The sequence below is a fragment of the Salmo salar genome, chromosome 02 (assembly GCF_965601325.2).
Source record: "Salmo salar chromosome 02, fSalSal1, whole genome shotgun sequence".
NCBI classification, from domain to species: Eukaryota; Metazoa; Chordata; class Actinopteri; order Salmoniformes; family Salmonidae; genus Salmo; species Salmo salar.
This window is the reverse complement of record NC_138292.1, coordinates 6,007,444-6,028,880: the sequence shown is the minus strand read 5'-3', so window position 1 is coordinate 6,028,880 and position 21,437 is coordinate 6,007,444. Positions and strand designations below refer to the sequence as shown.

The 21,437-nt window shown below is 44.0% G+C and overlaps 1 protein-coding gene across 4 annotated transcripts in view; it reads right to left on the bottom strand.

The window, feature by feature from the left end:
* LOC106573090 (collagen alpha-1(XIV) chain) overlaps nucleotides 1-21,437 on the bottom strand; it is a 258,521-nt gene that overhangs the window by 55,465 nt on the left and 181,619 nt on the right. For all 4 annotated transcript variants that reach the window (XM_082959258.1, XM_082959260.1, XM_082959256.1 and 1 more), the window contains exons 35-36: nucleotides 15,589-15,666; nucleotides 4,552-4,638 (exon numbers count right to left, since the gene is read on the bottom strand). In XM_082959258.1, the coding sequence (XP_082815384.1) occupies nucleotides 4,552-4,638; nucleotides 15,589-15,666 (165 nt within the window). The remainder of the gene's footprint in view (nucleotides 1-4,551; nucleotides 4,639-15,588; nucleotides 15,667-21,437) is intronic.

Below are 21,437 nucleotides of genomic sequence, written 5' to 3'. Positions count from 1 at the left end.
GTAAACACCATGATAACCATACTGTACATCTGACTGGGAATCAGACCGTAAACACCATGATAACCATACTGTACATCTGACTGGGAATCAGACCATAAACACCATGATAACCATACTGTACATCTGACTGGGAATCAGACCATAAACACCATGATAACCATACTGTACATCTGACTGGGAATCAGACCATAAACACCATGATAACCATACTGTACATCTGACTGGGAATCAGACCATAAACACCATGATAACCATACTGTACATCTGACTGGGAATCAGACCATAAACACCATGATAACCATACTGTACATCTGACTGGGAATCAGACCGTAAACACCATGATAACCATACTGTACATCTGACTGGGAATCAGACCATAAACACCATGATAACCATACTGTACATCTGACTGGGAATCAGACCATAAACACCATGATAACCATACTGTACATCTGACTGGGAATCAGACCATAAACACCATGATAACCATACTGTACATCTGACTGGGAATCAGACCATAAACACCATGATAACCATACTGTACATCTGACTGGGAATCAGACCATAAACACCATGATAACCATACTGTACATCTGACTGGGAATCAGACCATAAACACCATGATAACCATACTGTACATCTGACTGGGAATCAGACCATAAACACCATGATAACCATACTGTACATCTGACTGGGAATCAGACCATAAACACCATGATAACCATACTGTACATCTGACTGGGAATCAGACCATAAACACCATGATAACCATACTGTACATCTGACTGGGAATCAGACCATAAACACCATGATAACCATACTGTACATCTGACTGGGAATCAGACCATAAACACCATGATAACCATACTGTACATCTGACTGGGAATCAGACCGTAAACACCATGATAACCATACTGTACATCTGACTGGGAATCAGACCATAAACACCATGATAACCATACTGTACATCTGACTGGGAATCAGACCATAAACACCATGATAACCATACTGTACATCTGACTGGGAATCAGACCATAAACACCATGATAACCATACTGTACATCTGACTGGGAATCAGACCATAAACACCATGATAACCATACTGTACATCTGACTGGGAATCAGACCATAAACACCATGATAACCATACTGTACATCTGACTGGGAATCAGACCATAAACACCATGATAACCATACTGTACATCTGACTGGGAATCAGACCATAAACACCATGATAACCATACTGTACATCTGACTGGGAATCAGACCATAAACACCATGATAACCATACTGTACATCTGACTGGGAATCAGACCATAAACACCATGATAACCATACTGTACATCTGACTGGGAATCAGACCATAAACACCATGATAACCATACTGTACATCTGACTGGGAATCAGACCGTAAACACCATGATAACCATACTGTACATCTGACTGGGAATCAGACCATAAACACCATGATAACCATACTGTACATCTGACTGGGAATCAGACCGTAAACACCATGATAACCATACTGTACATCTGACTGGGAATCAGACCATAAACACCATGATAACCATACTGTACATCTGACTGGGAATCAGACCATAAACACCATGATAACCATACTGTACATCTGACTGGGAATCAGACCGTAAACACCATGATAACCATACTGTACATCTGACTGGGAATCAGACCATAAACACCATGATAACCATACTGTACATCTGACTGGGAATCAGACCATAAACACCATGATAACCATACTGTACATCTGACTGGGAATCAGACCATAAACACCATGATAACCATACTGTACATCTGACTGGGAATCAGACCATAAACACCACGATAACCATACTGTACATCTGACTGGGAATCAGACCATAAACACCATGATAACCATACTGTACATCTGACTGGGAATCAGACCATAAACACCATGATAACCATACTGTACATCTGACTGGGAATCAGACCATAAACACCATGATAACCATACTGTACATCTGACTGGGAATCAGACCATAAACACCATGATAACCATACTGTACATCTGACTGGGAATCAGACCATAAACACCATGATAACCATACTGTACATCTGACTGGGAATCAGACCATAAACACCATGATAACCATACTGTACATCTGACTGGGAATCAGACCATAAACACCATGATAACCATACTGTACATCTGACTGGGAATCAGACCATAAACACCATGATAACCATACTGTACATCTGACTGGGAATCAGACCATAAACACCATGATAACCATACTGTACATCTGACTGGGAATCAGACCATAAACACCATGATAACCATACTGTACATCTGACTGGGAATCAGACCATAAACACCATGATAACCATACTGTACATCTGACTGGGAATCAGACCATAAACACCATGATAACCATACTGTACATCTGACTGGGAATCAGACCATAAACACCATGATAACCATACTGTACATCTGACTGGGAATCAGACCATAAACACCATGATAACCATACTGTACATCTGACTGGGAATCAGACCATAAACACCATGATAACCATACTGTACATCTGACTGGGAATCAGACCATAAACACCATGATAACCATACTGTACATCTGACTGGGAATCAGACCATAAACACCATGATAACCATACTGTACATCTGACTGGGAATCAGACCGTAAACACCATGATAACCATACTGTACATCTGACTGGGAATCAGACCATAAACACCATGATAACCATACTGTACATCTGACTGGGAATCAGACCATAAACACCATGATAACCATACTGTACATCTGACTGGGAATCAGACCATAAACACCATGATAACCAAACCCTCCCTTGTCCCTCCCTGTCCCTCCTGACTCTGCTCTAACTGACGAAGGCATCTGGAGGTAATTGTCCCATCTGGCTTCAAAGGCTTCCTTCCTCTTCCTGTGTTTGCCTTAATGGCACCCCTGCAGGGACATGGAGCCAGGTACTAATAGTTCCTATGGCTGGAGGCTGTGATAGCAGAGGCAGAGGCAGGACAAGATCAAATGTGATGAACGTCCTGCACACGCTCAGTCGGTTATAATAATATCAGTGATTGAAGACACACTAAAGAATAATAGAATTAAAGTGCAGGAACAGTTTTACTACAGGGTCAACACCTTCATCAAGGAGCATTGTGTCTTGACAAAGCCCCACTTTAACTCCAGTCCTGCTTTAATGTTATAACAAGGGTTTAGTAGGTCAACAGTGATCAGAGCCAACGACCACAGAAACATAAGGAGGATGGCTTATAGAGGAACCTCAGATGAAATCCTCCTCCCTTGTGGTTTTAAACTCTGCCTATAGGCTCCACCTGGACCATATGGAGGTGGAAACTGTGTAGACAGCAGAGAGAGGACTAATCTGCTTTGATAAATTTATATCCATATAATGACTTTCTCAAACATGTGTGTGTGTTGATACAGTGTTGGCCCCGTAGTGGCCCTGGGACGTGTTTTATTTTCCCCTTGGCAGCGAGCTGAGTACACAACATCACCTGACCTGACGCCTTATAAATGAGCTCATTTATCTGCAGTGTCGTCATATCAGGTTCTACCCTCTGTGCTGCGTGGAGTGAGCTGAATCATTCTACATACTACTCTCTCTCCTTTCTCTCACTCCGTTTCTCTCTCTCTAACTCGGTTTATCCTTCTCTCTCTCTCTCCTTTCTCTCACTCCGTTTCTCTCTCCCTATCCTCTCTCTCTAACTCGGTTTATCCCTCTCTCTCTCTCTCTCTCTCTCTCTCTCTCTCTCTTCTCTCTCTCTCTCTCTTTCTCTCTCTCTCTTGGTTTCACTCTATCCTCTCTCTCTAACTCGGTTTATCCCTCTCTCTCTCTCTTTCCTCTTGGTTTCTCTCTCTATCCTCTCTCTCTAACTCGGTTTATCCCTCTCTCTCTCTCTCTCTCTCTCTCTCTCTCTCTCTTTCTCTTGGTTTCTCTCTCTCTATCCTCTCTCTCTAACTCGGTTTATCCCTCTCTCTCTCTCTTTCTCTCTCTCTTTCTCGGATTCTCTCTCTCTATCCTCTCTCTCTAACTCGGTTTATCCCTCTCTCTCTCTCTCTTTCTCTCTCTCTCGGTTTCTCTCTCTCTCTCGGTTTCTGTCTCTCTCTTGGTTTCTCTCTCTCTCTATCCCTCTCTCTCTCCCTCTCTCTCCCGCCCCCTCAGCAGAATGTATGAAGACTCTCACTCTGTTGGGGTCCTTCCCCTAACAATGTCCACCTGTGGTGGAGACACGTCCACAGTACTAAGTGACATTGACCCTCCCCAGACCGGGAATGTTTCACCAAAATGACTTTTGGTGGGCGGCAGGTATCTGGTTTGGAATGTCTGGTTTGGATTTCCTTCTGTCGGCCCCTGGAGTCTCTTTTCCTGCCTGCTTGACAGCTCTCTGGAGAAATGATGTCTCTGAGTGTTGTTTTCTGTCTAGGATTATTTTGTATGGTGTTAAAAGGTGTGTTAAAAGGGCACCCTATTCCCTGAGACAGTAAATAAAGGCAGTAGTAGGACTTTACGGGAGGTCCTGTGGGTCCGGGAGGTCCTTTACTGTCCTGAGAACAGCTACAGGCATGGGGCATGGCAGGACAGTCCTCCTCCAGCCTCTGTAGAACAACAGAAAACAACAGACAAACAGAGGCAATTCAAAAACCCACACATGAACGTACAGCAACTCAATTCAATTTCCTATTTGTGATTCATGACAGAACAAAACATTGTGAATTAAAGTAAACAAAACTATTGGCACAGAATGGGTGGCTAACTGGTTCAAATGGGAGATACTTATGTAAATGCTTAGCTTGGTGAGAATTGGAGATATTATGTAAATGTTCAAGAAAGAAACAGTTTTGCATTTCTCCTGGTGAGATTAAATGTCTTGGTTGGACATTTTTCAATTTCCAGGTTCCTCTATCAGTTAGTTCCTTCTGTCCAGTGCTCCAGTGTTACGTGTGTGGCTGGAGTGCTGTGAGGCCTCAGGTTGCTATCTCCCCTGTTCCATCGGTCTGTCAACAGGAGAAAAATAACCTTTCTTCTCTCTTCTTCTCTCCTGGCCTCGCAGCAGCACCATACATCACATCTATCTCCTGGGCCCGGCTAGCTAGAAACACAGTTATCATTAAAAATAATTGTCCTATCCTTTTCCAATAATAAAACGTGCTTTGAAAGAGCCGGGAAGGCCGGTAGTAAATACAGGCTAGCGGTCTGTGAGGAGTGAGGTGGACAGGACTGTATCTCCTAGGATGGGGTATTGGGAGTGTTTTGTAGAGTTGTTACTAACAAAGTGTCATTAGGATGTCTTGACAGAGAGAGAGAGAGAGATAGAGAAAGAGAGACAGAGAGAGACGGACAGAGAGAGAGACAGAGAGATTTGTGACCTGTTCCCACAAGGAAAGGTCAACCAGTGAAGAACAAACACCATTCTAAATACCTTTTGTACTTGAAACATTTGTACATCGTTACAACACTGTATATACAGTTGAAGTCGGAAGTTTACATACACCTTAGCCAAATATATTTAAACTCAGTTTTTCACAATTCCTGACATTCAATCTCAGTAAAAATTCCCTGTCTTAGGTCAGTTAGATCACCACTTTATTTTAAGAATGTGAAATGTCAGAATAATAATAGAGAGAATTATTTCAGCTTTTATTTATTTCATCACATTCCCAGTGGGTCAGAAGTTTACATACACTCAATAAATATTTGGTAGCATTGCCTTTAAATTGTTTAACTTGGGTCAAACATTTCGGGTAGCCTTCCACAAGCTTCCCACAATAAGTTGGGTGAATATTGGCCCATTCCTCCTGACAGAGCTGGTGTAACTGAGTCAGGTTTGTAGGCCTCCTTGCTCGCACACGCTTTTTCAGTTCTGCCCACACATTTTCTATAGGATTGAGGTTAGGGCTTTGTGATGGCCACTCCAATACCTTGACTTTGTTGTCCTTGAGCCATTTTGCCACAACTTTGGAAGTATGCTTGGGGTCATTGTCCATTTGGAAGACCCATTTGTGACCAAGCTTTAACTTCCTGACTGATGTCTTGAGATGTTGCTTCAATATATCCACATAATTTTCCATCCTCATGATGCTATCTATTTTGTGAAGTGCACCAGTCCCTCCCGCAGCAAAGCACCCCCACAACATGATGCTGCCACCCCCGTGCTTCACGGTTGGGATGGTGTTCTTCGGATTGCAAGCCTCCCCCTTTTTCCTCCAAACATAACGACGGTCATTATGACCAAACAGTTCTATTTTTGTTTCATCAGACCAGAGGACATTTCTCCAAAAAGTACGATCTTTGTCCCCATGTGCAGTTGCAAACCGTAGTCTGGTTTTTTTATGGCGGTTTTGGAGCAGTGGCTTCTTCCTTGATGAGCGGCCTTTCAGGTTATATTGATATAGGACTCGTTTTACTGTGGATATAGATACTTTTGTACCTGTTTCCTCCAGCATCTTTACAAGATCTTTTGCTGTTGTTCTGGGATTGATTTGCACTTTTCGCACCAAAGTACGTTCATCTCCAGGAGACAGAATGCGTCTCCTTCCTGAGCGGTATGATGGCTGTGTGGTCCCATGGTGTTTATACTTGCGTACTATTGTTTGTATAGATGAACGTGGTACCTTCAGCCATTTGGAAATTGCTCCCAAGGATGAACCAGACTTGTGGAGGTCTACAATTGTTTTTCTGAGGTCTTGTCTGATTTCTTTTGATTTTCCCATGATGTCAAGCAAAGAGGCACTGAGTTTGAAGGTAGGCCTTGAAATACATCCACAGGTACACCTCCAATTGACTCAAATGATGTCAATTAGCCTATCAGAAGCTTCTAAAGCCATGACATCATTTTCTGGAATTTTCCAAGCTGTTTAAAGGCACAGTCAACTTAGTTTATGTAAACTTCTGACCCACTGGAATTGTGATAGAGTGAATTATAAGTGACATAATCTGTCTGTAAACAATTGTTGAAAAATGACTTGTGTCATGCACAAAGTAGATGTCCTAAATGACTTGCCAAAACTATAGTTTGTTAACAAGAAATTTGTGGAGTGGTTGAAAAACTAGTTTTAATGACTCCAACCTAAGTGTATGTAAACTTCCAACTTCAACTGTATATATAATATGACATTTGTAATGTCTTTATTCTTTTGGAACTTCTGTGAGTGTAATGTTTATTGTTCATTTTTATTGTTTATTTCACTTATGTATAATGTCTACTTCATTTGCTTTCGCAATGTTAACATATGTTTCCCATGCCAATAAAGCCCCTTGTATTGAACTGGAGAGAGAGAGCGAGAGAGAGAGAGAGAGAGAGAGAGAGAGAGAGAGAGAGAGAGAGAGAGAGAGAGAGAGAGAGCGAGAGAGAGAGAGAGAGAGAGAGAGAGAGAGAGGGAGAGAGAGAGAGAGAGATATAGAGATATATAGAGATATATAGAGATATAGACATATGAGTAAGCCGAACGTGTTTAATTAAAATACATTTTGTTCATCTAACACGTCTAGCTAGGTCAGTCCTGGACATGTCTCATGTTACTGTCTGGTCTAGCTAGGTCAGTCCTGGACATGTCTCATGTTACTGTCTGGTCTAGCTAGGTCAGTCCTGGTCATGTCTCTCATGTTACTGCCTGGTCTAGCTAGGTCAGTCCTGGTCATGTCTCTCATGTTACTGCCTGGTCTAGCTAGGTCAGTCCTGGTCATGTCTCTCATGTTACTGCCTGGTCTAGCTAGGTCAGTCCTGGTCATGTCTCTCATGTTACTGTCTGGTCTAGCTAGGTCAGTCCTGGTCATGTCTCCCATGTTACTGTCTGGTCTAGCTAGGTCAGTCCTGGACATGTCTCATGTTACTGTCTGGTCTAGCTAGGTCAGTCCTGGACATGTCTCTCATGTTACTGTCTGGTCTAGCTAGGTCAGTCCTGGTCATGTCTCTCATGTTACTGTCTGGTCTAGCTAGGTCAGTCCTGGTCATGTCTCTCATGTTACTGTCTGGTCTAGCTAGGTCAGTCCTGGTCATGTCTCTCATGTTACTGCCTGGTCTAGCTAGGTCAGTCCTGGTCATGTCTCTCATGTTACTGCCTGGTCTAGCTAGGTCAGTCCTGGTCATGTCTCTCATGTTACTGTCTGGTCTAGCTAGGTCAGTCCTGGTCATGTCTCTCATGTTACTGCCTGGTCTAGCTAGGTCAGTCCTGGTCATGTCTCTCATGTTACTGTCTGGTCTAGCTAGGTCAGTCCTGGACATGTCTCATGTTACTGTCTGGTCTAGCTAGGTCAGTCCTGGACATGTCTCATGATACTGTCTGGTCTAGCTAGGTCAGTCCTGGACATGTCTCATGTTACTGTCTGGTCTAGCTAGGTCAGTCCTGGACATGTCTCATGTTACTGTCTGGTCTAGCTAGGTCAGTCCTGGTCATGTCTCTCATGTTACTGCCTGGTCTAGCTAGGTCAGACCTGGACATGTCTCTCATGTTACTGTCTGGTCTAGCTAGGTCAGTCCTGGACATGTCTCATGATACTGTCTGGTCTAGCTAGGTCAGTCCTGGACATGTCTCATGTTACTGTCTGGTCTAGCTAGGTCAGTCCTGGACATGTCTCATGTTACTGTCTGGTCTAGCTAGGTCAGTCCTGGTCATGTCTCTCATGTTACTGCCTGGTCTAGCTAGGTCAGTCCTGGTCATGTCTCTCATGTTACTGCCTGGTCTAGCTAGGTCAGTCCTGGTCATGTCTCTCATGATACTGTCTGGTCTAGCTAGGTCAGTCCTGGTCATGTCTCTCATGATACTGTCTGGTCTAGCTAGGTCAGTGTTGGACATGTCTCATGATACTGTCTGGTCTAGTTGGTGGGTTGGATGGATGGTTAGATGGTAGTCTCTCTCAGTTATTCATCTTCTTGGAGTGGAATATAGTTGGCGGGTTGGATGAATGGTTAGATGGTAGTCTTTCTCAGTTATTCATCTTCTTGGAGTGGAATATAGTTGGTGGGTTGGATGGATGGTTAGATGGTAGTCTCTCTCAGTTATTCATCTTCTTGGAGTGGATGAGAGTTGGCGGGTTGGATGGATGGTTAGATGGTAGTCTCTCTCAGTTATTCATCATCTTGGAGTGGATGAGAGTTGGTGGGTTGGATGGATGGTTAGATGGTAGTCTCTCTCAGTTATTCATCTTCTTGGAGTGGATGAGAGTTGGCGGGTTGGATGGATGGTTAGATGGTAGTCTCTCTCAGTTATTCATCTTCTTGGAGTGGATGAGAGTTGCTGGGTTGGATGGATGGTTAGATGGTAGTCTCTCTCAGTTATTCATCTTCTTGGAGTGGATGAGAGTTGGCGGGTTGGATGGATGGTTAGATGGTAGTCTCTCTCAGTTATTCATCTTCTTGGAGTGGATGAGAGTTGGCGGGTTGGATGGATGGTTTCTTTCTCGACAGACTTTCATACAGCGTCAGACTTCGAGCATGGCTCACGAGACTAGTTGTTTGGTGTAACGGTTGTCTGGTTGATTAGTTGGTTGGTTGTTTAAATGGTTGGTTGGTCTGTTGGTTGTTGGTCTGTTGGTCGTTTAAATGGTTGGTCATTTAAATGGTTGGTCGTTTAAATGGTTGGTCATTTAAATGGTTGGTTGGTCTGTTGGTTGTTGGTCTGATGGTTGTTGGTCTGTTGGTTGTTGGTCTGTTGGTTGTTGGTCTGATGGTTGTTGGTCTGTTGGTTGTTGGTCTGCTGGTTATTGGTCTGTTGGTTGTTGGTCTGTTGGTTATTGGTCTGTTGGTTATTGGTCTGTTGGTTGTTGGTCTGTTGGTTGTTGGTCTGTTGGTCTGTTGGTTATTGGTTGTTGGTCTGTTGGTTGTTGGTCTGTTGGTTATTGGTCTGCTGGTTATTGGTCTGTTGGTTGTTGGTCTGTTGGTTGTTGGTCTGTTGGTTGTTGGTCTGTTGGTCTGCTGGTTATTGGTTGTTGGTCTGTTGGTTGTTGGTCTGTTGGTTGTTGGTTATTGGTTGTTGGTCTGTTGGTCTGTTGGTTATTGGTCTGTTGGTTGTTGGTCTGTTGGTTGTTGGTCTGTTGGTTGTTGGTTATTGGTTGTTGGTCTGTTGGTTATTGGTCTGTTGGTTATTGGTCTGTTGGTTGTTGGTCTGTTGGTTGTTGGTCTGTTGGTTATTGGTCTGTTGCTCTGTTGGTTATTGGTCTGTTGGTCTGTTGGTCTACTGGTTATTGGTCTGTTGGTTATTGGTCTGTTGGTTGTTGGTCTGTTGGTTGTTGGTCTGTTGGTTGTTGGTCTGTTGGTCTGTTGGTCTGTTGGTTGTTGGTCTGTTGGTTATTGGTCTGTTGGTCTGTTGATTATTGGTCTGTTGGTCTGTTGATCTGTTGGTTATTGGTCTGTTGTTCTGTTGGTTATTTTGTCTGTTGGTCTGTTGATTATTGGTCTGTTGGTCTGTTGATCTGTTGGTTATTGGTCTGTTGGTCTGTTGGTTATTGGTCTGTTGGTCTGTTGGTTATTGGTCTGTTGGTTATTGGTCTGTTGGTTATTGGTCTGTTGGTTATTGGTCTGTTGGTTATTGGTTATTGGTCTGTTGGTCTGTTGGTTGTTGGTCTGTTGGTTATTGGTCTGTTGGTTATTGGTCTGTTGGTTGTTGGTCTGTTGGTTATTGGTCTGTTGGTTATTGGTTGTTGGTCTGTTGGTCTGTTGGTCTGTTGGTCTGTTGGTTATTGGTCTGTTGGTTATTGGTTGTTGGTCTGTTGGTTGTTGGTCTGATGGTTGTTGGTCTGTTGGTTGTTGGTCTGTTGGTTGTTGGTCTGTTGGTTGTTGGTCTGTTGGTTATTGGTCTGATGGTTATTGTCTGTTGGTTATTGGCCTGTTGGTTATTGGTCTGTTGGTTGTTGGTCTGTTGGTTATTGGTTGTTGGTTGTTGGTCTGTTGGTTGTTGGTCTGTTGGTTATTGGTCTGATGGTTGTTGGTCTGTTGGTTATTGTCTGTTGGTTATTGGCCTGTTGGTTATTGGCCTGTTGGTTGTTGGTCTGTTGGTTATTGGTTGTTGGTTGTTGGTCTGTTGGTTGTTGGTCTGTTGGTTATTGGTCTGTTGGTTATTGGTCTGTTGGTCTGTTGGTTATTGGTTGTTGGTCTGTTGGTTATTGGTCTGTTGGTCTGTTGGTTATTGGTCTGTTGGTTATTGGTCTGTTGGTCTGTTGATTGTTGGTTATTGGTCTGTTGGTTATTGGTCTGTTGGTCTGTTGGTTGTTGGTCTGTTGGTTGTTGGTCTGTTGGTCTGTTGGTTATTGGTCTGTTGGTCTGTTGGTTATTGGTCTGTTGGTCTGTTGATTGTTGGTTGTTGGTCTGTTGGTTGTTGGTCTGTTAGTCTGTTGGTTATTGTCTGTTGGTTATTGGCCTGTTGGTTATTGGTCTGTTGGTTGTTGGTCTGTTGGTTATTGGTTGTTGGTTGTTGGTCTGTTGGTTGTTGGTCTGTTGGTTATTGGTCTGTTGGTTGTTGGTCTGTTGGTCTGTTGGTTATTGGTTGTTGGTCTGTTGGTTATCGGTCTGTTGGTCTGTTGGTTATTGGTCTGTTGGTTATTGGTCTGTTGGTCTGTTGATTGTTGGTTATTGGTCTGTTGGTTATTGGTCTGTTGGTCTGTTGGTTGTTGGTCTGTTGGTTGTTGGTCTGTTGGTCTGTTGGTTATTGGTCTGTTGGTCTGTTGGTTATTGGTCTGTTGGTCTGTTGATTGTTGGTTGTTGGTCTGTTGGTTATTGGTCTGTTGGTCTGTTGGTTATTGGTCTGTTGGTTGTTGGTCTGTTGGTCTGTTGGTCTGTTGGTTGTTGGTCTGTTGGTTGTTGGTCTGTTGGTCTGTTGGTTATTGGTCTGTTGGTCTGTTGGTTATTGGTCTGTTGGTTATTGGTCTGTTGGTTGTTGGTCTGTTGGTCTGTTGGTTATTGGTCTGTTGGTTATTGGTCTGTTGGTCTGTTGATTGTTGGTTATTGGGCTGTTGGTTATTGGTCTGTTGGTTGTTGGTTGTTGGTCTGTTGGTCTGTTGGTTATTGGTCTGTTGGTTGTTGGTCTGTTGGTTATTGGTTGTTGGTCTGTTGGTTGTTGGTCTGATGGTTGTTGGTCTGTTGGTTGTTGGTCTGTTGGTTGTTGGTCTGTTGGTTGTTGGTCTGTTGGTTATTGGTCTGATGGTTATTGTCTGTTGGTTATTGGCCTGTTGGTTGTTGGTCTGTTGGTTGTTGGTCTGTTGGTCTGTTGGTTGTTGGTTGTTGGTCTGTTGGTTGTTGGTCTGTTGGTTATTGGTCTGCTGGTTATTGGTCTGTTGGTTGTTGGTCTGTTGGTTGTTGGTCTGTTGGTTGTTGGTCTGTTGGTCTGCTGGTTATTGGTTGTTGGTCTGTTGGTTGTTGGTCTGTTGGTTGTTGGTTATTGGTTGTTGGTCTGTTGGTCTGTTGGTTATTGGTCTGTTGGTTATTGGCCTGTTGGTTGTTGGTCTGTTGGTTATTGGTTGTTGGTTGTTGGTCTGTTGGTTGTTGGTCTGTTGGTTATTGGTCTGTTGGTTATTGGTCTGTTGGTCTGTTGGTTATTGGTTGTTGGTCTGTTGGTTATTGGTCTGTTGGTCTGTTGGTTATTGGTCTGTTGGTTATTGGTCTGTTGGTCTGTTGATTGTTGGTTATTGGTCTGTTGGTTATTGGTCTGTTGGTCTGTTGGTTGTTGGTCTGTTGGTTGTTGGTCTGTTGGTCTGTTGGTTATTGGTCTGTTGGTCTGTTGGTTATTGGTCTGTTGGTCTGTTGATTGTTGGTTATTGGTTATTGGTCCGTTGGTCTGTTGGTTGTTGGTCTGTTGGTTATTGGTCTGTTGGTTATTGGTCTGTTGGTTGTTGGTCTGTTGGTTATTGGTCTGTTGGTTATTGGTTGTTGGTCTGTTGGTCTGTTGGTCTGTTGGTCTGTTGGTTATTGGTCTGTTGGTTATTGGTTGTTGGTCTGTTGGTTGTTGGTCTGATGGTTGTTGGTCTGTTGGTTGTTGGTCTGTTGGTTGTTGGTCTGTTGGTTGTTGGTCTGATGGTTGTTGGTCTGTTGGTTATTGGTCTGTTGGTTGTTGGTCTGTTGGTTGTTGGTCTGTTGGTTGTTGGTCTGTTAGTCTGTTGGTTATTGTCTGTTGGTTATTGGCCTGTTGGTTATTGGCCTGTTGGTTGTTGGTCTGTTGGTTATTGGTTGTTGGTTGTTGGTCTGTTGGTTGTTGGTCTGTTGGTTATTGGTCTGTTGGTTATTGGTCTGTTGGTCTGTTGGTTATTGGTTGTTGGTCTGTTGGTTATTGGTCTGTTGGTCTGTTGGTTATTGGTCTGTTGGTTATTGGTCTGTTGGTCTGTTGATTGTTGGTTATTGGTCTGTTGGTTATTGGTCTGTTGGTCTGTTGGTTGTTGGTCTGTTGGTTGTTGGTCTGTTGGTCTGTTGGTTATTGGTCTGTTGGTCTGTTGGTTATTGGTCTGTTGGTCTGTTGATTGTTGGTTGTTGGTCTGTTGGTTGTTGGTCTGTTGGTCTGTTGGTTATTGGTCTGTTGGTTATTGGCCTGTTGGTTATTGTTCTGTTGGTTGTTGGTCTGTTGGTTATTGGTTGTTGGTTGTTGGTGTGTTGGTTGTTGGTCTGTTGGTTATTGGTCTGTTGGTTGTTGGTCTGTTGGTCTGTTGGTTATTGGTTGTTGGTCTGTTGGTTATCGGTCTGTTGGTCTGTTGGTTATTGGTCTGTTTGTTATTGGTCTGTTGGTCTGTTGATTGTTGGTTATTGGTCTGTTGGTTATTGGTCTGTTGGTCTGTTGGTTGTTGGTCTGTTGGTTGTTGGTCTGTTGGTCTGTTGGTTATTGGTCTGTTGGTCTGTTGGTTATTGGTCTGTTGGTCTGTTGATTGTTGGTTGTTGGTCTGTTGGTTATTGGTCTGTTGGTCTGTTGGTTGTTGGTCTGTTGGTTGTTGGTCTGTTGGTTGTTGGTCTGCTGGTTGTTGGTCTGTTGGTTATTGGTCTGTTGGTCTGTTGGTCTGTTGGTTGTTGGTCTGTTGGTTGTTGGTCTGTTGGTCTGTTGGTTATTGGTCTGTTGGTCTGTTGGTTGTTGGTCTGTTGGTTATTGGTCTGTTGGTTGTTGGTCTGTTGGTCTGTTGGTTATTGGTCTGTTGGTTATTGGTCTGTTGGTCTGTTGATTGTTGGTTATTGGTCTGTTGGTTATTGGTCTGTTGGTTGTTGGTTGTTGGTCTGTTGGTTATTGGTCTGTTGGTTGTTGGTCTGTTGGTCTGTTGGTCTGTTGGTTTTTGGTCTGTTGGTTGTTGGTCTGTTGGTTATTGGTTGTTGGTCTGTTGGTTATTGGTCTGTTGGTTATTGGTCTGTTGGTTATTGGTCTGTTGGTTATTGGTTGTTGGTCTGTTGGTTGTTGGTCTGTTGGTTGTTGGTCTGTTGGTTATTGGTCTGTTGGTTATTGGTTGTTGGTCTGTTGGTTGTTGGTCTGTTGGTTGTTGGTCTGTTGGTTATTGGTCTGTTGGTTATTGGTTGTTGGTCTGTTGGTCTGTTGGTCTGTTGGTTATTGGTCTGTTGGTTATTGGTTGTTGGTCTGTTGGTTATTGGTCTGTTGGTTATTGGTCTGTTGGTTATTGGTCTGTTGGTTATTGGTCTGTTGGTCTGTTGATTGTTGGTTATTGGTCTGTTGGTTATTGGTCTGTTGGTCTGTTGGTTGTTGGTCTGTTGGTTGTTGGTCTGTTGGTCTGTTGGTTATTGGTCTGTTGGTCTGTTGGTTATTGGTCTGTTGGTTATTGGTCTGTTGGTCTGTTGATTGTTGGTTATTGGTCTGTTGGTTATTGATCTGTTGGTTATTGGTCTGTTGGTTATTGGTCCGTTGGTTATTGGTCTGTTGGTTATTGGTCTGTTGGTTGTTGGTCTGTTGGTTGTTGGTTGTTGGTCTGTTGGTTGTTGGTCTGTTGGTCTGTTGGTCTGTTGGTTATTGGTCTGTTGGTTATTGGTTGTTGGTTGTTGGTCTGTTGGTCTGTTGGTTGTTGGTCTGTTGGTTGTTGGTCTGTTGGTCTGTTGGTCTGTTGGTTATTGGTCTGTTGGTTATTGGTTGTTGGTTGTTGGTCTGTTGGTCTGTTGGTTGTTGGTCTGTTGGTCTGTTGGTTGTTGGTCTGTTGGTTGTTGGTCTGTTGGTTATTGGTTGTTGGTTATTGGTCTGTTGGTTGTTGGTCTGTTGGTTATTGGTTGTTGGTCTGTTGGTTGTTGGTCTGTTGGTTGTTGGTCTGTTGGTTGTTGGTCTGTTGGTCTGTTGGTCTGTTGGTTGTTGGTCTGTTGGTTATTGGTCTGTTGGTTGTTGGTCTGTTGGTTATTGGTCTGTTGGTTATTGGTTGTTGGTCTGTTGGTCTGTTGGTTTTTGGTCTTTTGGTCTGTTGGTTATTGGTCTGTTGGTTATTGGTCTGTTGGTTATTGGTCTGTTGGTTATTGGTCTGTTGGTTTTTGGTCTGTTGGTTTTTGGTCTGTTGGTTATTGTTCTGTTGGTTATTGGTCTGTTGGTCTGTTGGTTGTTGGTTGTTGGTCTGTTGGTCATTTGAATGGTTGGTTAAAAGGCAGTTGTTCTTACCAGTCCAGGGAGCTCACAGCACTTGTCTCGACTGGCCCAGGACGTGCTGCAGATAATGTCAAACATCTGGATCTGGAACTATACACACACAGAGAACAAATACACAGAGAAAGAGTTCATATTGGCATGACATTGCAACACACTTACGGTATACAGATTTCTACACTACTTCTACCCTGTGGTCTACACCGTGTTCTACACTGTGTTTTACACTACGTTCTACCCTGTGGTCTACACCGTGGTCTACACAATGTTCTACACCGTGGTCTACACCATGTTCTACACCATGTTCTACACCGTGTTCTACACCGTGTTCTACACCGTGATCTACACCGTGATCTACACAATATTATAAACCATGTTCTACACTGTGGTCTACACAATGTTCTACACCATGTTCTACACCATGTTATAAACCATGTTCTACACTGTGGTCTACACAATGTTCTACACCATGTTCTACACCATGTTATAAACAATGTTCTACACTGTGGTCTACACAATGTTCTACACCATGTTCTACACCATGTTCTACACAATGTTATAAACCATGTTCTACACTGTGGTCTACACAATGTTCTACACCATGTTCTACACAATGTTCTACACCATGTTCTGCACCATGTTCTACACTGTGGTCTACATCGTGGTCTGCACAATGTTATACACCAAGTTCTACACCGTGGTCTACACCGTAGTCTACACAATGTTCTAAACCATGTTCTACACTGTGGTCTACACAATGTTCTACACAATGTTCTACACCATGTTCTACACCATGTTCTACACCATGTTCTACACTGTGGTCTACACTGTGGTCTACACAATGTTCTAAACCATGTTCTAAACCATGTTCTATGTTGTACACCGTGGTCTACGTTGTACACCGTGGTCTACACCATGCTCTATGTTCTACACCGTGGTCTACACCGTGTTCTACATCGTGTTCTACATGCTTCAGAGAAATATCCAAATATGGGTTGTGAGGTTTGATGGTGACTCTGTCTGATCAACAGGCTGTTTAATGGTGACTCTGTCTGCTCAACAGGCTGTTTGATGGTGACTGTCTGATCACAGGCTGTTTGATGGTGACTCTGTCTGATCAACAGGCTGTTTGATGGTGACTGTCTGATCACAGGCTGTTTGATGGTGACTGTCTGCTCAACAGGCTGTTTAATGGTGACTGTCTGATCAACAGGCTGTTTAATGGTGACTGTCTGATCACAGGCTGTTTGATGGTGACTCTGTCTGCTCAACAGGCTGTTTGATGGTGACTGTCTGATCAACAGGCTGTTTAATGGTGACTGTCTGATCACAGGCTGTTTGATGGTGACTCTGTCTGATCAACAGGCTGTTTAATGGTGACTGTCTGATCAACAGGCTGTTTGATGGTGACTGTCTGCTCAACAGGCTGTTTAATGGTGACTGTCTGCTCAACAGGCTGTTTAATGGTGACTGTCTGATCAACAGGCTGTTTAATGGTGACTCTGTCTGCTCAACAGGCTGTTTGATGGTGACTCTGTCTGCTCAACAGGCTGTTTGATGGTGACTGTCTGCTCAACAGGCTGTTTAATGGTGACTGTCTGATCAACAGGCTGTTTAATGGTGACTCTGTCTGATCAACAGGCTGTTTGATGGTGACTCTGTCTGCTCAACAGGCTGTTTGATGGTGACTGTCTGATCAACAGGCTGTTTGATGGTGACTGTCTGATCAACAGGCTGTTTGATGGTGACTGTCTGATCAACAGGCTGTTTAATGGTGACTCTGTCTGATCAACAGGCTGTTTAATGGTGACTGTCTGATCAACAGGCTGTTTAATGGTGACTCTGTCTGATCAACAGGCTGTTTAATGGTGACTGTCTGATCAACAGGCTGTTTAATGGTGACTCTGTCTGATCAACAGGCTGTTTGATGGTGACTGTCTGATCAACAGGCTGTTTAATGGTGACTGTCTGATCAACAGGCTGTTTGATGGTGACTCTGTCTGATCAACAGGCTGTTTGATGGTGACTGTCTGATCAACACTGTTTAATGGTGACTGTCTGATCAACAGGCTGTTTAATGGTGACTCTGTCTGCTCAACAGGCTGTTTAATGGTGACTGTCTGATCAACAGGCTGTTTGATGGTGACTGTCTGCTCAACAGGCTGTTTGATGGTGACTGTCTGATCAACAGGCTGTTTAATGGTGACTCTGTCTGATCAACAGGCTGTTTAATGGTGACTGTCTGATCAACAGGCTGTTTAATGGTGACTCTGTCTGATCAACAGGCTGTTTAATGGTGACTCTGTCTGCTCAACAGGCTGTTTAATGGTGACTCTGTCTGCTCAACAGGCTGTTTGATGGTGACTCTGTCTGCTCAACAGGCTGTTTGATGGTGACTGTCTGCTCAACAGGCTGTTTGATGGTGACTGTCTGCTCAACAGGCTGTTTAATGGTGACTGTCTGATCAACAGGCTGTTTGATGGTGACTGTCTGATCAACAGGCTGTTTGATGGTGACTCTGTCTGCTCAACAGGCTGTTTAATGGTGACTGTCTGCTCAACAGGCTGTTTAATGGTGACTCTGTCTGCTCAACAGGCTGTTTAATGGTGACTGTCTGATCAACAGGCTGTTTGATGGTGACTGTCTGATCAACAGGCTGTTTGATGGTGACTCTGTCTGCTCAACAGGCTGTTTAATGGTGACTCTGTCTGCTCAACAGGCTGTTTAATGGTGACTGTCTGATCAACAGGCTGTTTGATGGTGACTGTCTGATCAACAGGCTGTTTGATGGTGACTGTCTGCTCAACAGGCTGTTTGATGGTGACTGTCTGCTCAACAGGCTGTTTGATGGTGACTCTGTCTGCTCAACAGGCTGTTTGATGGTGACTCTGTCTGCTCAACAGGCTGTTTAATGGTGACTCTGTCTGCTCAACAGGCTGTTTAATGGTGACTCTGTCTGATCAACAGGCTGTTTGATGGTGACTGTCTGATCAACAGGCTGTTTAATGGTGACTCTGTCTGCTCAACAGGCTGTTTGATGGTGACTCTGTCTGATCAACAGGCTGTTTAATGGTGACTGTCTGCTCAACAGGCTGTTTGATGGTGACTGTCTGATCAACAGGCTGTTTAATGGTGACTCTGTCTGCTCAACAGGCTGTTTAATGGTGACTCTGTCTGCTCAACAGGCTGTTTGATGGTGACTCTGTCTGATCAACAGGCTGTTTAATGGTGACTGTCTGCTCAACAGGCTGTTTGATGGTGACTGTCTGATCAACAGGCTGTTTAATGGTGACTGTCTGCTCAACAGGCTGTTTGATGGTGACTCTGTCTGCTCAACAGGCTGTTTGATGGTGACTCTGTCTGCTCAACAGGCTGTTTGATGGTGACTGTCTGCTCAACAGGCTGTTTAATGGTGACTCTGTCTGCTCAACAGGCTGTTTAATGGTGACTGTCTGCTCAACAGGCTGTTTAATGGTGACTCTGTCTGCTCAACAGGCTGTTTGATGGTGACTCTGTCTGATCAACAGGCTGTTTGATGGTGACTCTGTCTGCTCAACAGGCTGTTTAATGGTGACTCTGTCTGATCAACAGGCTGTTTGATGGTGACTGTCTGCTCAACAGGCTGTTTGATGGTGACTGTCTGATCAACAGGCTGTTTAATGGTGACTGTCTGATCAACAGGCTGTTTGATGGTGACTGTCTGCTCAACAGGCTGTTTGATGGTGACTCTGTCTGATCAACAGGCTGTTTGATGGTGACTCTGTCTGCTCAACAGGCTGTTTAATGGTGACTGTCTGATCAACAGGCTGTTTAATGGTGACTGTCTGCTCAACAGGCTGTTTGATGGTGACTGTCTGATCAACAGGCTGTTTGATGGTGACTGTCTGCTCAACAGGCTGTTTAATGGTGACTGTCTGATCAACAGGCTGTTTAATGGTGACTCTGTCTGCTCAACAGGCTGTTTGATGGTGACTCTGTCTGATCAACAGGCTGTTTAATGGTGACTCTGTCTGATCAACAGGCTGTTTAATGGTGACTCTGTCTGCTCAACAGGCTGTTTAATGGTGACTGTCTGATCAACAGGCTGTTTAATGGTGACTGTCTGATCAACAGGCTGTTTGATGGTGACTGTCTGATCAACAGGCTGTTTGATGGTGACTCTGTCTGCTCAACAGGCTGTTTAATGGTGACTCTGTCTGATCAACAGGCTGTTTAATGGTGACTCTGTCTGCTCAACAGGCTGTTTAATGGTGACTCTGTCTGCTCAACAGGCTGTTTGATGGTGACTGTCTGCTCAACAGGCTGTTTAATGGTGACTCTGTCTGATCAACAGGCTGTTTGATGGTGACTGTCTGCTCAACAGGCTGTTTAATGGTGACTCTGTCTGATCAACAGGCTGTTTGATGGTGACTGTCTGCTCAACAGGCTGTTTAATGGTGACTCTGTCTGATCAACAGGCTGTTTAATGGTGACTGTCTGCTCAACAGGCTGTTTGATGGTGACTGTCTGATCAACAGGCTGTTTAATGGTGACTCTGTCTGCTCAACAGGCTGTTTAATGGTGACTCTGTCTGATCAACAGGCTGTTTAATGGTGACTGTCTGATCAACAGGCTGTTTAATGGTGACTGTCTGATCAACAGGCTGTTTGATGGTGACTCTGTCTGCTCAACAGGCTGTTTGATGGTGACTGTCTGATCAACAGGCTGTTTAATGGTGACTGTCTGCTCAACAGGCTGTTTAATGGTGACTGTCTGATCAACAGGCTGTTTAATGGTGACTCTGTCTGATCAACAGGCTGTTTAATGGTGACTCTGTCTGCTCAACAGGCTGTTTAATGGTGACTCTGTCTGATCAACAGGCTGTTTGATGGTGACTCTGTCTGCTCAACAGGCTGTTTAATGGTGACTGTCTGCTCAACAGGCTGTTTAATGGTGACTGTCTGATCAACAGGCTGTTTAATGGTGACTCTGTCTGATCAACAGGCTGTTTAATGGTGACTCTGTCTGCTCAACAGGCTGTTTAATGGTGACTCTGTCTGATCAACAGGCTGTTTGATGGTGACTCTGTCTGATCAACAGGCTGTTTAATGGTGACTGTCTGCTCAACAGGCTGTTTAATGGTGACTGTCTGCTCAACAGGCTGTTTGATGGTGACTCTGTCTGCTCAACAGGCTGTTTAATGGTGACTGTCTGCTCAACAGGCTGTTTGATGGTGACTCTGTCTGCTCAACAGGCTGTTTGATGGTGACTGTCTGCTCAACAGGCTGTTTAATGGTGACTGTCTGATCAACAGGCTGTTTAATGGTGACTGTCTGATCAACAGGCTGTTTAATGGTGACTGTCTGATCAACAGGCTGTTTAATGGTGACTGTCTGCTCAACAGGCTGTTTAATGGTGACTGTCTGCTCAACAGGCTGTTTGATGGTGACTCTGTCTGCTCAACAGGCTGTTTAATGGTGACTCTGTCTGCTCAACAGGCTGTTTAATGGTGACTGTCTGATCAACAGGCTGTTTGATGGTGACTGTCTGCTCAACAGGCTGTTTGATGGTGACTGTCTGATCAACAGGCTGTTTGATGGTGACTCTGTCTGATCAACAGGCTGTTTAATGGTGACTGTCTGATCAACAGGCTGTTTAATGGTGACTCTGTCTGATCAACAGGCTGTTTAATGGTGACTGTCTGCTCAACAGGCTGTTTAATGGTGATCTGTCTGCTCAACAGGCTGTTTAATGGTGACTCTGTCTGATCAACAGGCTGTTTAATGGTGACTCTGTCTGCTCAACAGGCTGTTTGATGGTGACTGTCTGATCAACAGGCTGTTTAATGGTGACTCTGTCTGATCAACAGGCTGTTTGATGGTGAC